Genomic DNA, 17,227 nt, shown 5'->3' with positions numbered 1-17,227 from the left:
ATTTGCCAATAGAAATGTCCGATGACTTATGAACGAGAGAGCGTGTGTATATAAGTAAGCGCGGCTGTAAATTGTCAGTTTGTATTACTGGCGTCGCTGCCCCGTTCGACTGCCGTCGTATCGACGTAGAAATTAACCGGAGGCTCTGATTTCGCTGAACAAATATTTGCCAGGAATATCGTGACGATGACGGGGCCGAGTCGAGAGGGAAACTGGAGAACACTTTTTCGGGTCACTTAAATATTGATATTAGTAGACGCCTCTGTTTAATGTCACTGCGGAATGGACAAAGTGATAGTGACGCGAATAATCGATTATGTAACGAAGTTTATGCTGCATCTAATGTATCGATTATACTTATGAATAAATTATGTAATACGGTTCACCGATTAGGAACGTAAATTTTATATTCGCATTTTATACGATGTTTATTCGCAGGGCAATAAGTAGGTATTCTAAAATATTAAAAAGAAATTATTAAATTTAATTGTTAATAATCTTGACAACAACTATCAATAAATTCAATATTTTATAGGAATATTTCCTGCTTTTACTTCTTCTCCATTTTCAATCGAGAAAATTTGTTATGAATTTCTTAATATTAATTAATAGTACTATTATACTATTAATATTACTACATACAATATATTATACTATTTACTATCATCAAGAACATATAAAAAATGGGATTCATATAATTCAGAACATAGATATCAAAATCCATACGACGATTTCAAGAACACAAGAGTGGATTGTTAAATAGATAACCGCCACTCGTAAATTAAAAAGATCACTCAATTTCGCGGCGCAAGCAATCAATCAATGTGAACATGCTTTAATAAAACGGCTCGCCGTACAGTACACGGTTTCAATTCCGCGAGGAGGGATCCGTCGGAGTTTCGACGCGGGTGAAAAAGGACCCACGCGTGGGAAGACAATATTTGACCACGTTATTGGAAAACCAGACGCGGAACACGAATCCGCTGGTAATTACCGCGCTGGGTACATAAAGGAAGCGTATTAAAAAATAGGGACAAGCTCCGGGTGGTGGATGAAACCCATCGGCATTAACGTATTCCGATTTCCCTCTTCGGTGAAACTTCCACCGCTCGGTCCGCGCGACCGACGTCGACCCTTTCTCTTGGTATTCTGAAACTTTAACGAGGTCTCGAACATTGTCCACGTTCGTATCTTCCAACGGGTAAGGGATTCTCCTGCGGATCCCGCTAAGAAGTAGTCGGACCGCCAGTCCAGGCCAGAGGACATCGTTTCCAGTAAATTTTCTAGTAGTTGCGGGGCTTCCCTATCGGACCAAGTTTTATAGTCCATCGATATACGAACGAATTCCTTTAAATTCCATTTCAGGACGAACTTCGAGACGAACGAATCGTCGAGAGAGAGAGGGGGAGAGAGGGAGAGAGAGAGAGAGGGGGGGCGAGAGAGTGGTTCAAGCTGTAAAAGTTAATTTGTTCAACTTTTAATGTATTTTCTTTGTGATTCCCAGTGACCAATGGTCCTGTAGGATGCCCAGATCACTTGGGAAATGATTCATAAGCTTGTAGATTGCAGGTTTCTTTGGTAAAGAGAAAAAATCGGGGATAAGATAGTTTGAAAAGATTTTGAGATAGTGTTCGATTCATTTTATAATGAACATAGTATATGTTCAAAGGATGTGTACATTTTTTTACTGAAAGTATGGATTTTGTAATTGAAATGGAGTGGTCTTTAAAGTTCAAATTTTCATTTTTTGTTGAAGAAATTTGATATTATAAAAATTTGTTGAAAATGGAATTTTAGTTATAGTTTTATAAATTATTATATAGTCTTTGATTCCAGTCTAACAAGGTTAAAATAATAAGGACGGAGGAGCTATATCTTCGCCATACCTTCATAATTTCTTTCTTCGTGCCTCCTCTCCCTAACCCCTCCCGTTTTCCCCTACTGCTCTTGAGTCCACAGAGAAACGTTTCTGACGCAGCTGGAAGGAAGAGGAAAATGGCAGAGACAAAGACTGTATTGAAGACGTCGAAGCTAGAAAAGAAGGCTTCGTTGTTGGAAGGGAAACAAAGGAACGAGGATTTCTCGGTTCTCTTTTTTTCTTTTTTTCTTTAATGGTTACGTCCCTGACAGTATTGTGCTAAAAATATATTTCTGAGACACAATCGGATTGTTTGATACGGGCATAATCATTCGAAATAATTACCAGCAAAAAGAATCTTGATACCAATTTTCACAAAAGAATTGTATGTTATGCTTTTAATTTAAAACATTTTTCAACGTAATATCTCTTTTTATAAATTATATACAATACATTTTAACTTTTTGCTTTACTATTAACATTAGGTTTGCGTAACGCGTCAATTTAACGCATATTAAATTTACAAATATTATTTAATAAATGTTTATGTGAGTTTTGATTGATGCAATAACTCAAACGTGTATTTTAATTATTTAATCTTCAAGCATTTAATTTTTAAAATCTAAATGAATGAATATCAAGTTTTTTAATACCAATAAAATAAACTGTACAATAATTGCCCTTAAACCTAGTGTTAAGAAAGGTCCTGGACAAAGATTCCAAACTTTCTTTCGAAACAAGGAAATCCATCGCAAATTACCTTTTCCTTAAAACAATTAACTTTGCAACGACACATTTTCATATAATATAAATTTGCATAAAAACACCTTCAAAACAGTACCAACAATTATCCAACATCCACTGCACAATCTCGAATAAACAAGATCCCGAACATTCCACACTAAAAACAAATTCCAGCAAACCTCGAATCTCCAGAAACTAGCCCCTCTCGAAACCTCCAAACTACAAAACACAAAGAACCCATCAAAACAGAACCATCATCCACCAAGAAACCTAACATTCAGCGAATTCTACGAAGCCACCAGTCGAGTCAAATTTCTCAGTCCCCCTCGCAGGGCCGTCAAAGTCCAAGATTAAATTCTCAGCAATTATCAACTCTCCATTAATTTCCCCGGTTGTAAGCGAACGCAGCGAAAGGAAGCTAGCAGAGGCAGGGGGCGGCAGAGGGTGAAGGCCGTTTGCCCCGCTCTATTTTCTTTCATTTCACGGGGTCAGGGCATCCTTAATGCGAGGCGGACGGGAAGGAAACCTGGGAACAAAGAGGGTATCGACGATATCGAGGTGGGAAAGCAAGCCCTCTTTACAAGCAGAAGACCCAAGAAACGACGAGGCTCCCCCGCTGGCTGCATCGGCAACGACTCTCTCTGAATCCCCATCCCCTTTCACCCCCTACCTCCTCCGCCACCCTTTTCGCCAAGGCTCCGCGCCACCGCGCTCTCCCGAAGTTGTTGCAAATCCCTTTTGGACGAAGAAAGACTCGACTGTCCCGCCGACTGCCTCCCTCTTTATATATATATATATATATATATATAACCCTGGCGAGTGTGAAGAGCCCTCGAAGAGAATACCTCTCGAGGTATAAGCGCTTCCTTTCGTCCTTCCTTATTTCGAAGAGGCAGCGTCACCGTTCGAACTCGGAGGAAAAGGACTACGTGGATTTACTTCGATAACAGAGATACGCCGGGGAACTTGCAATGGCCGACTCTCGTCCACCGTACAGCGGTGGGGCAGGGGATTAAGAAAGGGGTGAGGAAAGTGGCGGAAGGTCGGGAGAACGGGAACAAGAGGGACCGCTACCACTGACTGAATCGGAACAGGATGTTGTCCTTCGACTGTCGCTGTTTTAGATTTCAATTAAACGGGAACCATTCAAGCGCTGTCTTTTTTGCGAGGGAACGCTGCTGACGTCGGTCGGGGATGATGGAGGATGTTCGAGAAGCGTGGACTTTTACTTCGTTCTGTGGAGTTGTTTATTGCGATTTTTGAATTTTTGGTGTTTCCTGGGAGATGGGTTTTTAGTTTTGGGTGAAAAAGCTGGTCGATTTGAATAATTGTGTGGAATTAATTAATTTTCTGAGTATATTTGTTACGTTTTGTTGTTCTTACTGTTGGGTTTGATTGTGTGTTTGTGAGTTGTTAACACGTCGAATGCTGCACGATTTCATACAGCAAAATACACAAAGCGGAAAAATGTAATACCAAATTATTTCATTTCTATTTAGAGATGTTTATGAAAGTTGATGTTTTGAGGAATGAATGTTTGAGAAGATTTAAGGAAAGATACATTTTTCTGCGAAAACAAACTTAAGAGAAGCAATCAAATTTTATTTACGATGTTTACTGGGAGACTACATCTCAGAAAGATTGAGTTTAAGCATGTTCTCTTGGCAATTAGCCAAAACTTGATGTGCTCGACAAATTTTCTGATTGGATTTACTCGAAAACGAAATCTCAAAGGAAAAGATTTTATTCTACGTTTTTGCTGAGATCTTCTCGCGTAGAGTAGCTTGCTAATGATTATATCACCCATTGTAAGTTGTTTAAGCATGTATGTAAGTACACGGTAAATATTTTCGTTTGTTCTTCTTGAAAACATATTCTCGAATAAAACAATCTTGTTCTTTATTTTCGACTTTATTTTTCGTATGGAATCGTTCTCCTTTACGATTAAAACACAAATTACATCGTATATATTTTCATAATATTGAAAACTTATATATTTCAACAATAACTATAGTAAATTATCCAATAATAGAAAATTTTAATGTTAACCTTAATAAAAATAAACATTTAAAAAACTTTTGACAGAAGCAGCAAATATTACTGCATCTTTAACAAAAATTATTAACATGCAAATTGATGCATTTTCAAGAAGAAAAGGAAAAGATTTTTCGTATTTCAATGACGGTGATCATTCGTTGGTACCTTTCCTCGCCATTGAAACCTTTCACGACGTCTGTCTTCGTAAAACCAGAAATTACTGGTTCAGAGATATTCTCGGACAAACGTGATTAAGGCTTTCCGTTGATCGCGAGTAGTTTGACGGTCGATCGGGGGAGAAAAGTAACGCCCCATGATCGAACGTAATTTAATTCTGTTTGCGCGAAGTAATAAGTGTCGAGTTACACCTTCCGCCAGTATTTTCCGACATCGAATCGGCCTTTCAACTTCCGCCGCCATTATATAATGACCCCGGAGGAAAGTTCCCGATCCGTAACGCGTTTGTATAGCTGTCGGAAATTATTTCATGATATCGGGTTATCGATCACAGAATAAGTTTAGATGTCTAGATAACCTGTGAATTCAATTCGTTCGAAATGATGCAATAATATCAGTATTTATATAAAGGAATTCATGGTAATATACGCATTTACATTCATTGTAGAATAAAATATTTTTAACATAAATAATGTAAGAAATTATATTAAATTCATTTTTCAAAGAATAATAACAATTAACCTTCATAATCCTAGTCAACGTTGTAGTGCATATTATTTACAGTATCCCAAAGAAGCTCAAAATTGAAAATTTTTTAATTTAGTATTGAATTTAGATTGAAAAGAGTAGAAATCTATTTTATCGTTAGTTGAGAAAAGAAATTTAGAAAATGTCCTTATATAAACGCTAAAATACTCGTAACAAATTAACAAATTTCTAATGGGCGTTGTATTTCGCATAGTTCGAGAATCGATGTCGTTCCTTACGAATGGAAATCCTAAAGAAGTTGCAAAAGATCGTTTCACGGAGACGGCGCAGGTTTCGAAAACGGGAAAGTTGAGTTTCAGTGAAGTTCCACGATAGAATAAGGAAACCTCGCAACGGAATGCACCGGCACGAATTTTTTCCGTTGAAAGGCAACAACGAGGCAGCGAATATTTCGGACAATAAAAAAAAGCCGGCAAAGAAAAATAATTATAGTTACTCCCCGGCTTACTGTCGGGAGAAGAAGACCACTTTCGATGCTGCCTTTCTGCTCCCGCTTTTCTTATATTCCTTTTGTCCACTTAATTACTCCTGCGTGCAACAACGAATTCCGTGCAAATTCAACGTGGCATCCGCGAAATAAGAGGCTTTCAAGGGATAACAGGAAACAGGTTAAGTACTTCGAGGGTTTTTCTCTCTTCTCTGCTGCACCGTTGCCTAGAGTCAAATCGTGGAAACCTATTTGGAATCTTTTTTTCCGTTTTATAATACGAAGTCTAGAAATTCGAAGGAAACTATGTCACTAGCTCCGAATATGCAAAACACGGAAAAGGAGAAAGTAGTAAGATGTGAATGGAATATAGGCATGCAATAATTATAAAATTGTTACTATTATTCTTTTTTAATGTTTGTTATAAACGAACAAAGATAAAGAACTTACCAGACATTCTATATCGCGTTGGCCAAAAAGTTTTCTAATTTTTCATTACTATCATTATGTTACTTAAAACGTTTGAAAATTGACTCAGATAAATTTTATCGGAAATATCAAATAAACAAAGAAATAACTCTCGTACAAAAGTGATATCTCGAAGCACAAAGTATGTAGTTTCAAAGAATTAATATAAAAAATTTGTTTGATTTTGTTCAATATTATAAATTAGTGTTGATATAATTATACTACAATAATATGCTTCCTATGATTTTTTCTACATTAGTACTTCATTTTATAATAACGACGTATAAGATAATTTGGTGAATAATATAACAGAATTTTGTAACATTTTGTAATTATTATTTCATAATTATGATATATTTCAACTGATGCGTATATTTGCGTAGACTTAAAAAGTATTAAAGCTCCATTTAATTTGATGAATGTCATACTGCAATTACGCTAATTGCGTGAAAACAGGGAGTACCTCCGTTCCCCTCTCAATTAATTAACGTACTTCTTTCGTGAGACAGAGTCTCTTACTAAACCACCGCTTAAAGAAGACTCTTTTCTAAATACTTGGAAGGTAAGGGACAATAGTTATTACACTCGGTAGTTATATGAAACATCTTTTTAAAAAGTGTACGCAAGGTGGCCAACTACATTTAACAAAGTTCCATTCCTTTTTACAATGGATAACCATGAAATTCAAATTCACCAACTAACATCATTTAAGATTTACAATTCCGAATTTGAAAATCACTTATCATCCTACGAACAAAAAAAGAAAGTTTTATTAAACATCCAAAGCTTAACTTAACTATCTTCATCTTCATGCACATATAAATTTTCATGAAATAATTTCAGTGAACTAGAAATAAATAAAAATTAGTCCAAAGTATTAAATATTCTATACAATTCGAAGTAAAGTAAAAATCTCGGTACACTATCTTCAATTAATTACGATACTGTGCATTAAACAATCGTATACTATGAATAAAATAGAACTCGTGGTCTACATATAATTCGATCAAATCTTTCGATCATGAGCAAATGATTCGCTGTTTTTTAATATTATCTAAAATATGTTCACACTATTTGCCAATCGATTCCTCGACAAACAAAATTTAAAGCGTCATGGTCGTGATCGGTTCTCGTTATTTCGAAGTTGAAAGTGGGAAGTCACGATACATCGACCAAGTTTGAAAGGATTCGGCGGGGGTGGGAAGGGTTCGAATAAAGGGGGAGTAGAAAACACAATTCTTTACGACTTTAGTCCGCAGTACATACAGAGTTAGGTACTTAAGTCCCGTCCCGTCGAGGTATCCGAGGTTAAAAGGATTTCAATAAAAACAGGAAACAGGCCAAGGACTTTTTCGCTGATCGGATAAAGTCGTCCACATCGTTTACTCGATTCCCGGCATATGCTTTCTTGAAAACGAGTTTCCAAGTAACCGACCAAGAAATTTTATGGACACAGGCCAAATGGAATACTCACTTCCACAAAGGAACGATATTTCTAAGTACTCCGTACTTCTGACTAGACAAAGAAAACGCTTGAAAAAGGTACGGTGTCCCGTGTACCTGTTGTCTCTAGAGATGGTTCAGAGAACGAAAGATTCTAAAGTGATTTCGATAGACCCAATGGTCCTTGATTGGAAATCAGTTTTTTAAACTTTCGTGATATATTTGTTTTTATTAAAATGTCTCGTGGAACTTGCCAAAAGTAGATTAATAAAATGTGTATACTTAAGAGAAAATTTCTTTGATGTTATTTAGGAAGAAGAGTTGCCGGAAAGTTTATCTGTTTTACTAACCATTTGCAATCGAAAGTTTTGTACTAAATATATTTAACATTTTTTTATGAGATATAGACGACTTTCTTTCAAACTAAGTAATGAGAAAATATACATAAGTTAATAAGAAATCTATTTTGTTTCAATATTTCACATATTGATGCATTATACAAAATTTAATATTATATATAAAATTTTATAATTTTGTTATATCAAATTAAGTGGTGAATGAGAGTCAACTCTCGAGTACAAAAGGTTAATGGTTTTAATATGTATAGAAATAAAATACTGAATTTAAATACACTTTGCATTTTATTGTGCCTTTTACCTTTATATTTAATAGAAATGTGTAACAATGTGAAGTTTATACATGGGATAATTAATAATAAATTGATAATATTAATTTTATTTGAAAATAATTCCGTTTAATATTTCTCGAACAAAATCACAAATTGTAATGAAAAATGTTTGGAGCTATTCTTCCCAAAACTATACACTATAATTAAGGAATTCTGGGAATATGTTGTAACTAGCTGTTAACTACGCAAATTGTGAAAAATGAATATGTAAATAGTCTGCATGCATACATACTGCTTCACATGATATTTAACGTTATACCGCGTGACATGACATTCAGAAAATCGATGACTCGTCTCTATTACATTTTTTTAAACATTTCATAAACACAATACAGTACATTTTACAAAGTACTGAAATTGTGAAAACCGTTAACGAACCAAATGACAATAAGGAACGTGTTAAATAAACATTACGCAAAACACAGATATTCTTTTCATGTTTCAATAAACATATGAAAGCTGACATGCGTTGTATAAACGTTATAAGGTAAGTGAAAACTAGGTGTACAAGGTAATTATGACTGTATCTATGTATTTACACAGCGCAGAATAGAGTTGGTTAATTATCTTCAAAGTTCAGGGAAATCCTGGATTAATGAACAAAAGAGATCTTAACTTAGTACATTAGTTTTGTGTTTACTAAGTTAGAATTGTTCTTGTGTTCTCAGCAGGTGCTCTCCATTCTATACCTTTTCAGTGGACGAACGTAAATTCTCTGAATTTTAAAAATAACGATCAACTAATTATTGCATGAAATTCATTTCTAACTAACTAAATCTTCCCGACATTTTTAATTATGTCGACCGCATGTCAATGACAATAAACGATTCCTTTTTTTGTTTATTAAAGTTTCATTACAAACGGTGGCAATGCTGAGGTTGGAAAAGGATTCTCATCGATGAAGCGAAGACATACGGTGTCCACGGAAGAAGATGGGGGAGGAACAATTGGCGAGACATTGAATTTGAAAAAAAGGGGCTCGGAGAAACCAGAGATGAAACGAAAGTAATTCCTGGCCAGTGTTCGTCAGTTCGCATTGAACGTAGTGTCGGCCCCGACCCCATCCAATGAAATACGTACAGAAAACGAAGGCGTCGCCGAGCCAGGGTCGTGGAAAAGAAAAATACTGTCCGCTCGAACCGAATCCGGTGCACGTAGCGAAGGGAACGAAGCACAAAAGAGGATTGCGGCGATTTCGTGACGAATACAAAGACAAATTTCCGAATTTCTCGGATTACGAAATTTTTCAATCCAACGGAGACTAACACATACAGGGTTATTTTACGAACGTCAACTCGAAAGAGTTCCAAAATAGATTGGTTTTTGAATTATTTGGTTTTGCCGCGGACTATGATCACTGGACCATCAGTTTTATATTTATCGCTACAGAATTTTTCAAAAGCCGGTACAGTTGGAAGCTTCGTATATTTAAATGACGCTTCTATTTTATCTGAAAGCGCATTAAACTTTTAATTTAAAAAAAAACTAAGGCAAGCTTCTTTAGTGTATTGAGTGCATAGTGAAATACCAAAATTTCGATAAAATTTTAGTAACTATGTATTAGGAACTAAGAATTTGAATCAAAACTCGACGGTAGATTCTATAGAACTCGATTTAAGGTTTTCGAAATTTTTTAAGGAAGGAGTTATTTAACAAAAAATGTACAATGGAAGCTGCTTTCTATAGAGATATGAAAAATTTCGAGATGTTCAAGATCTTAACAACAATTTCACTCAACAATTTCAATCGGCAAGATGATCAATAAGGTCATGAAAAACTTGTTTCTCATTTATGATAGTCACAGAATTCCGATATACACACTAGAGTATCTGCAAAAGTTAAAGAAACTATCCACCGAAAATTTTACGGAACGATATTTCCTCGTTTAGATGGATCGCTAAAAGCATAATATATATTTCTCTTAGAGGTCGAGGAACGGGAAACCATGAAAAGAAACACCAGGTATTGTGGTGAGTCAAACGGGCTCTCGTAAAATGAAAAATAGAAGCTCATGATTGGCGTTTGAACGATGCTAGGCACAATGGTTGAACTTCGAGAGGAATTATTCTAATGCAATTACAGGAGAAAATGAACACCAATACTGTTCGACAGTACACGAATGCAGATGCCTGGTGTAACAAATTTTCAATTCTATTTTCGAAGCAAACAGAGCAGCGAAATTTCATACGGGACCGTGGAAAAATTGCAGTTTTATGCTGCCCGTATATTTTCACGTTCCGCCGTATATTTTAATATTGCTGCTCGATTCGGAATATAGACGAAAGATAACATTTTTTTAGTTTTGTTTATCTTTTATGTGCACATCTCGGCCGCTTGATACGCCGTTTGGACGGAGAGACGGAGGTTGCAAAGCTTCAAAGCAAACTTTAGTCATTAGAAAAATGTTTTTGTTCACAAGATGTGCACGTCAATGCTGGGCATTGTAAACGTTATAAAAATGTCGAAATAGCATGCAAGTGTAGTCCCTATTTTTTTGAGTTAATTTTTGATACTTTGTTTTGAACGTGAACTTGTTGTTGTTGTTGTTGTTGTAATTTTATTGTTGAAAGTGTCAGTTTTCAATATATTATTACTAGTTTCATATTAACATCAGTCTTTGTAAATGACACGGAGAAGATTTTATTTCACGTAAAATTCTACAGTCTAATAACTACTTTTAATTGTTTAAGGCGAATAGCTTTAGATGAAAATTCGGAACAATACATTTCATTTGATTATTTCAGCAATTTCGTTATTTCTTCTTCTTAGAAAATATCATTCTTATACCTAAGAATGATTTTTATGAACCTATTTTCGTCTGAAAAAATTTCAGTTCCCCCGTTCCTTCAACGAAAATAGGAAGGAAACTAGCCAAAGGTGTCAGAAACACGAATGTGACGCGAAATCAATAATTTCCCGCCGAAGTATTCATCAAATAGCGAGTAATAGTGTGAAGCCGAGTCGAACGTGACACCGAGGGTGCGAAAACGTTTCGGAAAGGAAAACTACCACCCGCAGGAAATGTAGTTGAGCCACGTGGCGAATCTTGAATAGAAGAAGAAGAGGAAACATCGATGGCGAGAGAGAGAGAGAAAGAGATGGGGGGTAGGGGGGGGGAGGGTTCAGGGAGGATTTGTAGATCCGTCTTCGAAGGAAATACAAGTCCATCCTCTTGGCCGGCCAACAAGTCTGGCCGAGGCAACCAGAAGTAACCATCGCTGCCTCTATTGATTCCCTCTTATTCCATTTCTCGTTTCCGAGAATTGAATGTTCGCCTCTCACCATCTCGATCCTCCCTTTCTCTCTCTCTCTCTCTCTCTCTCTTTCTTTTTATCTTTCTTTCTTTCTTCCTTTCTTTTTATCCCTTCACGTATCTGCCTCTGTCGTTCAGTTGTTCGTTTTCCTTCACCTTTACTCGTTGTTTTGATTAGTTGAACGTACAACGTGTACACTTTAGACGACACCAAGCACTTCAAATCTCTCTTTTACTTGGAAAACATAATTCTGATTGATACGATATGCCTTTTTTAATTGATGCCGAACTCGTAGCCTAGAAAGTTCGTGTGGTTTTTGTTTTTAGAACGCTGATATGTTTTTTGGTGTCGTTTTAGTTGCTGCATCTTGTGTTTTAAAATGTGTTTGTTATATGGATTTAATAATGTTATGAATTTTTTTTTATTTTTATTTGTTCGTTATTTGCGAACGAGAAAATAATTGGGGTGAAATATGACAGAAGTAATTTTCCATCACTTGGGCGTTAAGAATGAATCCCCTCCCTTGCAACATTGGACCAGATTCACGTTGATAACTTACAATTGAATTCAATACATATAAATATTATTCTATTCACTTCAATTGGAGAGAAATATTATTTCACCATCATGAATATTTAATATTCAGAATAAATTTTCAATGAATATATAACTTTTTTTCCTTCGAAAAATTATTAATAAAAAATTTGGTAGATTGGGTACACAAGCTATTAACCATTAATCCATTCAAGACTAGAGTATTTTAAAGACAGTCGTCAGGAAGCAAGATTCAAAATCATCACTTTCTCCATTACTGTTCATTTTTTAAATCCCGATTATCCTGAGTACGAGTTAGTCTTTCCGAGGGCTTAGCTTGAAACCAGCACAAGTTTAATTTTTGTTACTTAATAAAGAAATTAGTTTCTCACTACTAAAGAATAGCAAGAATCCATGATCATTACACACGCGGTGTGCGATTAACCTCTTTGGCTAAGTTACTCAATTCCGCATCTGCTCTATAATTCATCTCGAATGAGTTAACCCTGCCGAATAACAATTTAATATTAAACTGACCAAAAAGTCTTAGCTTGAAATCATCACAACCTTTGATCTTCACACACCTTCAATTTTCACTAATTACTGAAGTAAGCTGCCAACTAATAACAGAAATTCATGATCATAGACAACCGATGCACGATTTGTCTTTTTGCCCAAGTTACTTCACCTGGTGCGTAATTCGTCTCGAACTGGTTAAATGGGACACGGGTGCGGCGAAAATCGTCGCAGACGTTCCCGTCCGTTGGCAGTGGTGTAAAAGAGCGCGCTGCTGGTCCGTTTTCGCTAATTGCAGTCGGGGGCGGAAACACGACGGCACCGGTTCCGCTAATCGACGCGGAAAGGCGACCGCGGGGAGGGGGTTGAATCGCGTGGTATCTATACTCACAAGTGGTCCTGCCGCTTGAACGCCTTGCCGCACATCGTGCACACGTATTTCCTCTCGTCGCTGTGCGTCAGCTTGTGCTTCGTGAGCGCCGATGCGTTGTTGAACACCTTCCCGCAGACCTGCGACAGAAACCGTGCACCGTGTCAGCGCGTCTTTGGCTGCGATGTTGCCTCGTGACAGTTGGCTTATTTGCGTCCCCGGCTACAGGACACAAAGGGGGGAAAGGCTGAAGACGTTTGCGTGTAGTTAATTAACACCCGAATTATCAAATGAAATTCGTTTCGTTGTTTTGATACGCTCTTATTGGGCGAACCCGACGAACGACGCAACTTTAACGAGCGTTTTATAGAGGATCCAGTAATTGTGTTTGTATCTATTTAACTTTCACCCTTTGTTGTTGCAATTTCGTTTCTTCCGCGGTGTTACGTGCGCGGTGAAAGATTGAAGATAAGTATAATTAAATGTGGGCAGTTGAAAATTCAAGCTTGAGAATGGTGAATTATTTCTTGTTTTCGATAAAATACAGAACGTTCTATTCTTAACACGTTGAATGCCGCACGATTTAATAGAGCAAAGTACACAAAATGGAAAAGTTATAATATTAAATCATGTGATTAAATTGCATTATTATTCTTGCAAATTCATCTAGCTGAATATCACCAAACTGCATGGTATTATTTATAATATAGAAAGGTTTTCAAATAACCGCCGTTTAATTAAGTGAACTATAGTAACTCAGTTTAGTTGGATGATGTCTATGAAATTCAACGTGTTAATACTAGAACTATCGAACTCGTTAAAATGACGCGTTTCAATTTTCTTATTATACGATTATTGATATTTTCAACGTGTTAAATATTCGAAATGGTTTAAGAAATAAATAGTTTTACTTGAATACTATAATGAATACACAAGGAAACCGTGAAAAAATAGCCACAATTTTCATAAGTATTACTTATTATTTATTAATCACATTAGTGATTATTTCACAGTAGTACTTTTAATTTCTAAAACTTCGATAGATAATCGCTTCAAGAGAAAATATTAAAAACTGTAAAAGGGTCAGTCGTGTTTCATACTGTTTTACATTTAAAATAATCCATCTGCATTTTTTAAAAGGTATACAAAATTGGCATCGAGAAATACGCAGAGACTTACGAAACCGCCTGATGTAATCGCGTTTTAAAAACAATACAACGGTTTTTCCTTTTTTTTTCAAGAATTGTATGTCAATCAAAAACGATGGAATCATTAACCTGATTCGGAGCTGGTCAAGCCACGCGTGTTCGTCGAGCAAGTAACGAAATTACGACCGGCAATCGCTGACAAACTAAGTGTAACGGGTCCGAATCGAGTCGCACGATTTTAATACACGATAATCGGCGCGCGTTTCGCGCAAATGTTCGCAATTCTCCGCGGGCCGGCACACGTTTCGAACGGTTCATTGCAAACTCGCGAAACGGAACGCACTGGACACAGTTTTCAATTACCGCGCGCTCGGCCATCGTAAAGCCGACCGGACAAAGTTTTACGACGATCATTAGAACGCCGATAAAGATACCATCACCGCGCACTGACGTTCGCATTACCATCGATCACGACGTTTTGCTCCCGTGTACCTATTATAGCGATGTTCTCTTTTATTTTTTCCTGTTCTTCCTTTTGTTCGATTTTCTATTTTTTTTGTCTCTTTACTGAGATTTATGAGTTAACTTGTCATTCTAGTTCAGTTTCATTTTTTAATAGTTTTTGCGTTCGACGAATAATGTTTGTGTTCTATCAAACTATAATGTTTGTATTAGTGCGAATGCTGTATTGAATATAATTCGTTTTGAATTGCGCTTTCGAGAATAATCGTTTGGAAAATATATGATTAGAAGATTAACCAACCAATTGCGTTTGACGGGTATACACGTCATCTTAAAGTTTGTAATGATACTATAATTCTTTTAATGATGAATTCTAAATTTTTTCAGATAAACATGTAATTCTTCTTTGTTTATAACAATGAAACGCACTGTGTTTTCGAAATTTGGAGGTTGTTTAATGCCAAAGCAGAAAAGACGTGATTTTTGCAAGTTCAATGAGTGATTTATTTTTAATTTATTTTTTGGAGAGAAATTTCTAGTGAATTTTTGAACGTTCTTATAATATTTTAAGTTAATATAAATAGTTATAGGCAGATTATAAAATAGTTGTTATTAATTTGTTTTTCGTTTAGAATTACTGCTTTAAGCTACGTAATATTCGCTTCCTTGAAATGTCGTATTTAACTTCTCATTTTCTTAATGAAGAAATAAGAGATAATATATTTTAGTAATAAAATACAACTTGTGTATGGAACATGTGTTAAATTTAAAATGATATACGTAATCACTTTCTGAGTCATCGGTGCATTTATATACACATAGAGGTATATCTATTTATTATTGTCAGGTAAGGTACTTAATTATTCAACTACTGTCATGCACAGTCATCAATTATATTTTATTTATAGAATTTTTTCACATTAATATCTACATATTATTACATCATTAAACATAAATCTTACTACTCGACAATACGAGTATAAAATAAAAAGTGTACAAAAAGTAAAAAGACATTTCACCACACCTATTACTTTTAGCTATTAATCTATATTAACACTTTTATGCATAATAATTAATGTATGTCATTTGGTTCTCCGAGCAATTAATTACAAAACTCTTCCCCATCGTGAAGAAAAGGAATGTTGAACAATATTCAATTTGTTTCAAAACATCCTGCACCAGAAATACACTACAATTTACGAGCGAATAAAGCGTGAAATCCACCCCCATAGAAATACCCGAGGTGACAAGGGAAAGGAATAGTAATGAAAGGACCTGGGGTAGGAAGGAGGGTTAATTTTATCAGAAACGCCGGGGCAGTTTCTCTCCGAATTTGATCCACGGAATTTCGCGCGATATTTGGCGACGGCAAATTCGACACCAATTCGGGCTATTCTTGCATGGTTCTCGGACTTTCGAATGGAACAACGTCCATGTGCGCCGGGCCCTCAGCTTTTAGCTTCCTGAAATAGTTCCTGAAATAGTACGCGCCACTCAGCGAGTAATAAACCCAATTCCACATACTTAACAGGCATACCATCTCCAACACCCTCGACCACGTCTTCGGCGCGGCTGTTGTTAATACGAAATGCCGTACCACCGTCGCGCGTAATTAGAAATTTCATAGACGACAGGTTGTCTCGTTTTCGCGCGCTAAACACTGCTTCGTTTCCGAACGCTTTCACGTTGTTCGGATCAAAGCTTGTTACAGGTGATTTAGCTTTCACCATGATTTTCTCTCTCGTTTATATTTCGTTGATAACGAGGCTACCGATTGTTTCTGGCTATTGTCTACTGAATATTTCGAAAGAAATATTTTAAAACGAAACGATATTTTCTATACTCTCCCAATAAAATAACTTTCAAATGCTATTTTAAGATCTTATGACGATAAATGATACCTTATTTCTACAGTAATTAGAATTTAGTAATAAATTTGATATTGCGACTTCAACGTGTACTGTTTTTTTTCATAGTATTTATTAGGAAAATTATTTTCCACCGTAATTCCATCTTTCTAATAATATTCTTATGAATATAAATTCGTAAGGTTCACAATCTAGTAATGTAACATAAAGTAGACCATACTAAGAAAATTTACATTTAAAAACAATAAAAACAAAACTGAAATAATTATTCTATGCAAACGTTGATATCGTTTTGCCAGGTCCAGTGTCTCCCATTTACAATTCTAAACAACACGTTACCCAGTGCTGGTTGACATTAGGCTTCACGTACCGAAAGTGGATGGGATATTAGACGTCGTCACGGAGTGGGTGCTCCACGTCGAAAGCCGACGGCAAAAGGAAAAGTTCACGTCCGCGTTGCGCGCGGTTAAATCGAAATTAATTTCCAACGCAGCTGCGGCGAACACGTGGCGGCCGGCGCTTAGTTCCAAGCCGCGGCACGAATCCCGGCTCCACTAAGGGAGTCGAGAAAAGTTCTTTCTACTTTTCGTTTCACTGTTATTTCCATCCGCGTGACGCCCGGTATACGAACCCGCCTCGATCGGGGCCGACTTCGACGACGCGAATAAGTCGTGCCAGCTCGTC

At 36.3% G+C, this 17,227-nt stretch overlaps 1 protein-coding gene across 15 annotated transcripts in view; it reads right to left on the bottom strand.

The window, feature by feature from the left end:
* LOC116426634 (uncharacterized) overlaps positions 1 to 17,227 on the bottom strand; it is a 651,129-nt gene that overhangs the window by 147,465 nt on the left and 486,437 nt on the right. For all 15 annotated transcript variants that reach the window (XM_076369924.1, XM_076369923.1, XM_031975851.2 and 12 more), the window contains one exon: positions 13,087 to 13,205. In XM_076369924.1, coding sequence (XP_076226039.1) covers positions 13,087 to 13,205 — 119 coding nt within the window. The remainder of the gene's footprint in view (positions 1 to 13,086; positions 13,206 to 17,227) is intronic.

Source organism: Nomia melanderi, chromosome 8 (genome assembly GCF_051020985.1).
Source record: "Nomia melanderi isolate GNS246 chromosome 8, iyNomMela1, whole genome shotgun sequence".
Classification (NCBI taxonomy): domain Eukaryota; kingdom Metazoa; phylum Arthropoda; class Insecta; order Hymenoptera; family Halictidae; genus Nomia; species Nomia melanderi.
This window is presented reverse-complemented; position numbering and strand designations above follow the sequence as displayed.